This window comes from Chelonoidis abingdonii, chromosome 4 (assembly GCF_003597395.2).
Source record: "Chelonoidis abingdonii isolate Lonesome George chromosome 4, CheloAbing_2.0, whole genome shotgun sequence".
Lineage (NCBI taxonomy): Eukaryota > Metazoa > Chordata > Testudines > Testudinidae > Chelonoidis > Chelonoidis abingdonii.
Genome location: NC_133772.1, coordinates 129,806,780 through 129,817,006, shown reverse-complemented (window position 1 = coordinate 129,817,006; position 10,227 = coordinate 129,806,780). Strand labels below are relative to the sequence as shown.

The following is a 10,227-nucleotide window of genomic DNA, read 5'->3' as shown; positions in this document are numbered from 1 at the left end:
GGCCCTGGGGGGTTTTCACCTTCCTCTGCACCGTGGGGCATGGGTCATTTGCTGGAAGATTCCCTGCACCCTGAAGTCTTTAAAACATGATTTGAGGACTTCAATGACTCAGACACACGTTTGATACAGGAGTGGGTGGGTGAGATTCTGTAGCCTGCATTGTGCAGGAGGTCAGACTAGATGATCATAATGGTCCCTTCTGACCTTAAAGTCTATGAGTCTACATACAAAGTGAGAAATTGTCTTTCTAAGCTGGCTAACCGAGGCTCAAGAGTGATGGAGAGCTCCAGTTCTTGCCATAAGAAGGAACTGAGAAGGAGGCAGCAATCACACCCCTTTTATGCCCTTGGCTATAACCACAAGGAGGGCAGGGTTGCATGTGCTGCCTAGTGGTACTGCTGTGAAAATTATCTGACTCAAATGCACTGGGCACAGATACACTTACAGTGGAATGTATATATGCACAAACCACTCGAAGGAAAATAAACAGTTGTTCTATTTCAATATAGTACACAATGCACTATTATAATCTGTCTTGTCTTACCCTTTCCCCAAACTAAGATGTTTCCACTTGAGTCTCCTGTAATTGTATCACCATTTTCAGAAAAGGTCACACACAGGACAAACTTTGGCTTCTCTTGTTTCTGTATGGTAGAGAATTAGTACATTTACAGCAACACACAGTCCATTCCTTTTAGCTGTATATATTTAATTCAATTTAGTCCTAATATTAATACTGTAATACTTTCTTTTTATTCATCTGAAAAAAAAAGCAGGAGCTAGTACAGGCTTTCAGAAATTAAGTTCTGCAAACACTGTCAGAAAAGCTTGAGATTTCTTTGAAAAACAACGAGGAAGTTCTGTGAGGCATAGGTGCTCCAGGTATATTTGTTCTGGAGGTAACAAATGCATCTGTAATACTTTCTCAGCTTAACAGAGGCTATCCTTAAAAATGTATTTTAAAAATGAAAACAGAAAATGTCAAGGCACATATTTAAGAGTTTCAACTTTAATATGTTTATAAATTTACAATTATTTGAGTAATTTTCTTCAACTTGGCTTGCTTAAGGAGACAGATTTTAAAAAGTATAAGCCAACCGGAACATACATAGCTCACATGCTTTATACTGCAGCATTTGAAAAAAAATTAGCCCAAAGAAAGGGAAGGAAGCAGTGAGAGGGAGACATGGATTTTTTTTTCTGAATATGCTATGTTTTGTGCACAGGTCCAGAGAAACTCAGCTAAAGGGCACAGGAACATCCAGAAGTTACTAAGCATGCTCAGCAGCTGTTTGTGAAGCTGCATAAGATGTTTTCATTTAGGGCAAGCAGTTTTTACTCCTGGGGGAAGTCTGCTCCAAAAAATTAAAAATTCTGCACATACTATTTGAAAATTCTTCAAAATTCTACATATTTTATTTGTCAAAATAGCTCAATATGATCATGCCAGTTTCAATTATTTTGGTAATTTATTTTAAAATATCTGTCAGCAAGTATTTTACAGACCAAAAATAAAGAGTTTGGTAAAAAAAAATTTGACAAGTGAATTCCTTACTAGGCATATTAATACAGAACTTAGAGTAATTCATTTAAATTATAATACAGAACAGTATTTTGTAGAAGCAGTGCAAGGTTTGGGGGAGTCAGGGGTTATGGAAGAGCTGAGGGAGAGGGAAGGAGCCTAGGAGTGAACCTGGAAGGGTGTTCGGTGCGGGTGCGAGAAGGTTTTTTGGGCAGGGATTGTTAGGGAGTTGGGAAACCTCCCCCATGCAGACCCTGGCTGACCCCAAGCCCCTCCTATTCAATCAAGCACATCTGCCCGTCCCCACCCTCCTATCTCCATATGTCTCTGCAGCCCCTCTCCCCCGTCCCTAGGCTCAATTCTATCACCCCACTAGCTCCTGAGTCCATGCCCCAGTCTGTCCTCTCATTAGCCGTTCTGAACCTCAGTCTATGATCCCTCAGAATCCCTGTGTGCTTCGCTCTGTCCTAGCCTGGCTCCATGGGCAGGATGCTCTGATGAACTTCTGCTCCTGGAGGAATTCTGCAGCACTGGGCAGAGAATTTTTTTTGCCCCACAGAAAATACATTCTGTTCCAGAAGTGATGTAGTTCTGAACTTTTCCCACCAGGGGTCGCTATGATGCCAGAACAGCCAGCTGCATTGGGCAAAAGGTGGAACAGCAGAACTTCTTGAGCAGAATGTATTTTATGCGGGAAAATACAACATGTGGACAGAGGAATTCCCCCAGGAGTAAGTTTTGCAGGTCCCACGCATACTCATCATTTGAGAGCTTAGTCAATCAGAGCTAGGGAGGAGGGAAGGTTATAGATATAGAAGTTAAAGACAACCCTATGGCTGACTGACTGTGGGCTCAGCAGGACGAAGAGAAATGTCTGCTGTGAGGGCTGGCTAACTCTTTGGATATAGGCTATAGATTTCTGTTTCACCAACAGCTGAGTAAACCAATCTGCTATTAACTCAAGTACTGGAATGCTGCTAGCTGTAAGGATCCCCAGACTTTTGTATGCTGACAAGGCTTTGAAGCATTCAGAAAAGGACAGAGGTGCTGCCATTCCTCTCAGACTCTGAAGAATCCAGGTGACACAGACTGCACATTATGACCACTATCCAGAGATTGAAAAGTTATCTCTGAAAGAATATCAGAGGAGAATATGTATAGTAAAGTACAGAAATGTAAATGTCATTTTAAACCCTTTCAATTAAATATATGTAACAGCAACGAAGAGAAGAAGTCTGTATAAGGATTTACTACTTAATGTAGGATTGTCAAATTATTAATTTTTTAAATTAATTGTGAGATTAAAAAAATAGCCATGATTAATCGCAGTTTTAATCACACTGTTAATCAATAATAGAATATCAATTTAGGTTTATTATATTTTTAGATGTTCTATATTTTCAAATACATTGATTTCAGTTACAACACTGAATACAAAATATACAGTGCTCACTTTATATTTTTTTTATTATAAATACCTGCACTGTAAAAAAGAGAACCAAAAGAAACAGTATTTTTCAATTTATCTAATACCAGTAATGTAGTGCATTCTCTTTATCATAAATGTAGAATTTTTTTTACATAACTGCACTCAAAAACAAAAAATGTAAAACTTTAGAGCCTAAAAGTCCATTCAGTCCTACTTCTTGTTCAGCCAATCACTAAAACAAACAAGTTGCTTTACATTTACAGGAGATAATGCAGCTCGCTTCTTATTTACAATGTCACCTGAAAGTGAGAACAAGTGTTCAGATGCCATTGCTGAAGCTGGCGTTGCAAGGTATTGTGACAGACCCAGACCAGTGTGGTACAGGAGTCTGGTAGAGGCAAATATGCTGGTCACTGGATGAGTAGTTTTCTGTTCCCTGAGTGACCAGAGGAGGGGCTGCACTAGAGTAATCAGGAACCTGCTAGAACCAATTAAGGCAGACAGGCTGATTAGAACACCTGCAGCCAATCAAGGCAGGCTAATCAGGGCACCTGGGTTTAAAAAGGAGCTCACTCCAGTCAGGGAGGGAGGAGCCAGAGGAGAGGAAGTGCATGTGAGGAGCTGGGAGCAATAGGCACAAGGAGTGAGAGGCTGTGCTGCTGGAGGACTAAGGAGTACAAGCGTTATCAGACACCAGGAGGAAGGTCCTGTGTTCCTGATGTGAGGAATAACGAAGGTGTTTGGAGAAGGCCATGGGGAAGTAGCCAAGAGAGTTGTAGCTTGTCATGCAGCTGTTACAGGAGGACTAATAAACAGCTGCAATCCACAGGGCCCTGGGCTGGAACCCCGAGAGTAGAGCGTGGGCCTGGGTTCCCCTCAAAGCTCCCACTCCTGATCAGACACAAGGAGAAGCTTGATCCAGACTGTGGGGAACCACTGAGGAGGCAGCATCTGCCAATAGTGAAGCCGAAGGACCCACCAAGGTAGAGGAGGAATTTGTCACAATGGTGGGTAGTGGTGTGCACAGTCGGGGCAGAAGAAGGAGGTGATTTTAAAGAAAAAAAAAGTGATGGTTTATTATTTATTTATTTCAAACAATGGATGAATTAGATGGCACTGAAAAGCTACCGTGGCCACAGAGGCTACCCGGCGGCAGACTGCCAACAGGCAGTGCGGCTGCAGCAAGAACTAATTGCTGCTGATGAAGTTCTCAAGACGGGTATGTTTGCGGGAACTGGTAAACAAGGTAAAGAGACGGTTACCACTTGTAATGTTGTTCTTCGAGCATGTGTGCTCATATTCCATGTCCAATGAGGAATGTGCGAAGTGCGGTCCGCGTGACGTTCGTGCAGAAGATTTTACGCTAGCAACACGCGGTCAGCTGGTGCCCCTGGTGGCCGCCTGCTATGGCACGAATATATCCCTGCCGACCGTGCTCTCATTCCTTCTTGCCGGCTATCGACACTTCGGGGAAGGAGGCGGGTTTTGGAACGGATATGAGAAACACATTCTCAAAGACACAGTAACAAAGGTGAGAACCATCTGTTTCTTCTCGAGTCGTGCTCATATCCATTCCAATTAGGTGATCTAGGCCTACTAGGGGGGGTAAGTGAGATACTGCAGAAGGCACAACTGCTGGCCGAAGGTGCATCGTCTCTGGTTGCTTAAACACAGGGCATATGGGACGTAAGGTGTGATGAGACCATGTATCTGTCGATATATTTTCCTGATAGGTCTTGATAAGCAAGGGGCCGACGAGGGCTGGGCCCTGGTTGAAAATGTGTCGGCTAATAAGACCGCGAAAGCATGAAGATAATATAGCAAGTCGGATCACGCTGTTACGTCAGAAAATCTCTGAGAAGCAGACGGTGGCATTCATCGGCCGCCACGCAAAAGAGTTAGGGCATTTGCAGAAGGCCTCGGTTGGTCGATAATAGATGCGAGCGCCCTAACGACGTCGAGAAATGCAACTCGCGCTTTGAGATGGTGGTTTGGGGAAGAAGAGGGAGAATTATCCTGTGAGATGAAAGGCGAGAGTACTTAGGAGATGCCGGATGTGACGTAACTGACTGTCTCTTGTGGAACGGTATGGGGTCACGCATAAGCCGAAGCCTAGAGACTCTCCTGCCAATGTTGATGGTACAAGGAAGGCTGTTTTTCCAGGAAAATATAGGAGTGGAGAGATTGCCAAGGGCTCGATGGGGACGTAGTTCGCAGGACTAAATTGAGTCCAGGAAGGGGCGGCGTGTACTAGGGTTAATAGACGCTCCGGCTGGAGGAATCCTCGGAACCATAGGGTGGAAGAACGGATGAAGTACTTCTCCGGGTGGAGAAGTGGAAATACTGCAAGTGGACCGGAAAGATCAGATAGTGAGGCGTTAGCTTGGGTTAAGATACCAGAGGTAGTCAAAAGTGGGGGGGACCTCCTAGTTTCAGTATAAGGGACAGCCATGTAGGTCTGGATTGTAAAAAGCACAGAGATCTAGTGCACCTTATAGACTAACAGAGCGTTGAGCATGAGCTTCATCTCCAAAACGTCTTTAGTCTAGTAATGGTGCACATTTCCGCTGCTGCTTCGTAGGTGTGACATTCAGCGTTTGAACACCAGCCAGGAAAACATTTCCACTTGGCAAGTAAGAACGTGGAGAAGGTTTGCTGTACGCAGGAGTACTCTTGCCAGGGTGGAAAGGTACTCGACTGGTGAACCTGCGGACCACGCTGTGAGATGAGGGTTTGCAGGTCTGGTGGTGAAGCCTGTGGTCGCATTCAATCTGATGATTGGGGCAGGGGGATGGGTTGGTATGAGTGGCAACAAGTGGGTAAGTGTGTCGGGCATTCAGGCGCCAGGATCAGGGACCCGTCCTGTGAACTGAGAAGCGTGACATCGGAAGGTGGAAAGAGTAAAGCAGGGTCGTTCGCTGGCAAGAGATTAGGTGGTCCGATAAGCCGGGGCGACGACTCTTGGAAAGGAGCTGAATTGACACTTCCTGTTGTGCGCGGTGAAGGGAAGAGGCTATGTGGGGAAAGCCCCACTTCTGTGAATGAATGTAATATGTCGGGGAGTGACATCGTGGGAGAGAAGGATTGCTGAATGGCGCCAAGTTGCCGGACCTGGAGAGGACCTTCTATAGAGTAGGCTATGCAAAATTCCCACAGTTGGATCGCCTCCTGACAAAGGGGGGAGGATCGAGTCCCTCCCTGCTTGTTTATGTAGTGCATTGCCATTGTGTTGTCCGTAAGCACTAGAACACAACGGCCCTGCCGATGTTGTTGGAACGTCTGGCACGCAAGATGGACTACTCTCAGCTCACGGACGTTTATGTGCAGCGCTACCTCTTGAGATGACCAGAGGCCTTGCGTGCGACGATGGCCTAGGTGCGCCCCCCAGCCAAGAGACGACGCGTCCGTCGTTAGGGATACTGAGGGCTGTCTCGGTTGGAACAGCATTCCTGCACACACCAGGGAAGGTGTTAGCCACCAGTTGAGGGGGCCTAAAACGCTCTGAGGAACGGTGACGACCATGTCTATGGCGTCCCTGCCTGGGCGGTAAACTGAGGTGAGCCAGGTCTGAAGGGGCGCAGGCATAGTTTGGCGTGCTTGGTTACAAAAGTGCATGCGGCCATGTGCCCGAGAAGGCTGAGGCAGGTGCGAGCCGAGGTCGTCAGAAAAGTTTGGAGGCTTTCTACAATCGAAACTAGTGCCCGAAACTGGGGCAGTGGAAGGCAGGTTGTTGCGAGTTTGGAATCTAGAATGGCCCCAATGATCTTTGAGTGGGCACTAGAGTAGACTTCTCTAGATTGATCATCAGGCCCAATCGCTCGAATAGGTCCGTGATGATGGCAACATGCCTGGTGACATGGGCCTCGGAGGTGCCGCGAATAAGCCAGTCGTTTAGGTAAGGAAAGACGTGTATTCGCCGACGACGGAGGAAGGTGGCCACTACAGCCATGCACTTTGTAAACACGCGCGGGGCGGTAGAGAGGCCAAACGGAAGGACCGCAAGTTGAAAATGTTGATGATGCACCATAAACCGTAGGTACCGTCTGTGCGGAGGGTAAATGGCGATATGAAAGTATGCATCCTTCATGTCGAGAGCAGCGTACCAGTCTCTGGGATCCAAGGATGGGATGATGGTCCCCAAGGACACCATGCGGAACTTCAACTTCTTCAGAAACACGTTGAGTCCGCACAGGTCCAGGATGGCTCGGAGACCTCCTTTTGCCTTGGGGATTAGGAAATATCGGGAGTGAAATCCCTTGCCCCTGAACTCCTCCGGTACTTCCTCTATAGCTCCGATGGAAAGGAGCGTACAAACCTCTTGCCAGAGGAATTGCTCGTGAGAGGGGTCCCTGAAGAGGGACGGGGAGGGAGGGTGGGAGGGAGTGGGTGAAATAAATTGGAGGTGGTATCCAAATTCCACCGTGCGTAGGACCCAACGATCCAAGGTTAATTGGGCCCACGCAGGGAGGAAGGAGGAAAGGCGGTTGGAAAATTGAAGGGGATCCTGGGGAAGGACTGGTACTCTGCTTTCGGGCGCACCTTGAAAAGTTCGGTTTGGGTCCCGCTGATGGTTTGGCGGGACCGTTATTCTGGACCCCTTGGGAACTGGATTGCCATCTGCGGTTCCCACGACCACGCCTTCTGCCAAAGTCCTGTCGTGGCCTGGGTGGTGGGTAAGGGCGCTGAGGCTGGGTACGGAAAGATCTTTGTTGGGTTTGCGGAGTATGCATCCCAAGGGAACGCATAATGACGCGATTATCCTTGAGACTCTGGAGTCTAGGGTCCGTTTTCTGAGAGAAAAGGCCCTGTCCATCAAACGGAAGGTCCTGGATAGTGTGTTGCAGTTCAGGAGGTAGGCCTGACACCTGCAGCCACGATATCCTCCTCATTGTAATTCCTGAGGCTACGGTTCTGGCCGCCGAATCAGCAGCGTCGAGTGAGGCCTGCAGGGAAGTCCGAGCCACTTTCTTCCCTTCCTCCAGAAGGGCCTGGAATTCCTGGCGGGAGTCCTGTGGGACCAGTTCAGCGAACTTACCCATCGACTGCCAGGTATTATAACTATATCTGCTGAGTAGGGCCTGTTGGTTAGCCACCCGCAGTTGGAGGCATCCGGCAGAGTAGACTTTACGACCCAATAGTCCATCCGTCTAGCCTTCCACGATTTCGGGGCCGGGGCTTGCTGGCCATGGTGCTCTTGCTCATTCACAGATTGAATGACCAGAGAGCATGGAGGAGGATGGGTATATAAGTATTCATACCCTTTAGAGGGTACCATGTATTTCCTTTCCACGCCTCTGGCTGTGGGAGGGATAGACGCCGGAGATTGCCAAATGGTGTCCGCTTTGGCTTGGAAGGAACGGATGAATGGCAAAGCCACGCGAGTTGGCGCATCCGCCGACAGTATATCTAAGACTGGGTCTTCCACCTCCTGGACCTCCTCCACCTGGAGATTGATATTTAAGGCGACTCGCCTCAGAAGGTCCTGGTGGGCTCGGAGGTCGATCGGGGGCGGGCCCGATGAGAAAGTACTGGCTACTGTCCCATCTGGTGAAGAGGAGGATGAGAGTCCCGGAACAACTGGCTCATGCAGTGACACCTGTTCCAGAGGAACATCTGGGTCCAGGAACACTTGGGGGTCCGGCGCCAGAGCAGATTCGTCTGTACCCGCTGGAGGGGGGCGGCTAACAGCGGCCTCTGGTGCGCGATGTTCCGACGGGGTGGAACGAGATAGTACCGTGGGCTCGCCTTGGGCCTGGTGATATGGCCAAGGCGTCCAAAAAGACCACTGATGAGGTGCTTGTTCTGGGCCCTGAGCCTCCTGGAGGACACGGCTGTGCATCTCTGAATCCCCGTAGGCGGCACTATCAGCGTGCGAAGACTCTGATGGGTGCCGTGATGGCCATGGCGGAGCAGAGAGCACGTAAGGAGGAGCCCTGTGTGCAGGGTACCATACGTCGTGCCACACCGGAGAGCGGTACTGGGAGTCGTACCAGTGCCGAGAGGGTGACCGGGACCTGCGACCAGCGCGGTGCCAGGAGGTCGACCGGGATCGTGAAGCTCTACGGTGAGAGCGGCTGCGGCGTGAACGGTGCCGGGAGCTGGACCACTGTCTGGAATATCGGTCCGGTGAGCGGTATCTTGAGCGGTGCCGCGAGTACGACTGGTACCGAGAAGGGGATCGGTACCGGGACTGCGAGTGGCGCCTAGATCGGGACCGGTGGTGAGATTGAGAGCGCTGGCGAGACCTCAATCTTGAGTGCTGCCTGCCTGCGGCGTCGATGGAAGGTGGCCTGACCAGGGCAGGTTTTCCTGTTGATGTAACAACCCGCACTGGCGGTGCCGGGGGTTGAGGCAGGGTGGGCTCCGTTAGGGCAATGAGTTCCCTCGCCATCGAAAAGGTCTCTGGTGTGGTGGGAACGATAAGCTCTACCGAGGCATGTGCCGGGGAGCTGTCATGCACTGGACTCGACGGTTCTTGCATGGCCGGAATCAATGGTGCCGAGATTGCTCAGTTTTGGTTGCTGCTCAGACGGCAGTACAGATATTGGAGTCGCAGGAGCTTTGAGCTTTCTGGCATGCGGGGAGAGGGAGCAGTGCCGGGCTGGCTTCTGGACCAGTGACGGCTGGTGCCGGGACATCTTCGCGGTGCCGGCGCTCTCCGGTGCCGACAAGGCACTTTCTCCCCGGCGCTGACTGTGTGGCACTCGGTGCTGAAGACGGAGGAGTGAGGGCTGCCTCCATTAGGAGCTGCTTAAGGCGAAAGTCTCACTTCTTTTTTGTCCGCGGCTTAAATCACTTGCAAATCCGGCACTTATCTGCAAGATGGGATTCCCCCAGGCACTTTAGGCAGGAGTCGTGAGGATCTCCCATTGGCATCGGCCGCCGGCAGGCCGAGCACGGTTTGAAACCCGGTGAACCAGGCATGGGACTGGGCACCGGGAGAGGGGAAGGGGCTAATCCCCAACCCTCTGAACTATATACACTAACTACGTCTACACAAGGGTATTAAAAGTATTAACTGTAACTATAAAACTAAACTATATACACAATAAGTACTAGAACGAGTGAATAGCTAGGGAAGTGGAGATCAGCTAAGCCGCACTCCACTGTTCCAATGACTGACATGGGTGGTAAGAAGGAACTGAGGAGCGGACAGGTCGGCAGGGGTATATATTCGGTGCCATAGCGGCGCCACGCCAGGGGGTGCCCAGCCGACCCGAGGCCAGTTTAAACCCACTCCACTGTTCCAACGATCTGGACACGGGCGGTAAGAAGG

General features: G+C 49.5%; 1 protein-coding gene across 6 annotated transcripts in view; it reads right to left on the bottom strand.

Annotated features, from left to right (window-relative positions):
* The window catches only part of EML1 (EMAP like 1), a 222,976-nt gene that overhangs the window by 43,275 nt on the left and 169,474 nt on the right, over nt 1–10,227 (bottom strand). For all 6 annotated transcript variants that reach the window (XM_032771562.2, XM_075065678.1, XM_032771565.2 and 3 more), the window contains one exon: nt 545–644. In XM_032771562.2, coding sequence (XP_032627453.1) covers nt 545–644 — 100 coding nt within the window. The remainder of the gene's footprint in view (nt 1–544; nt 645–10,227) is intronic.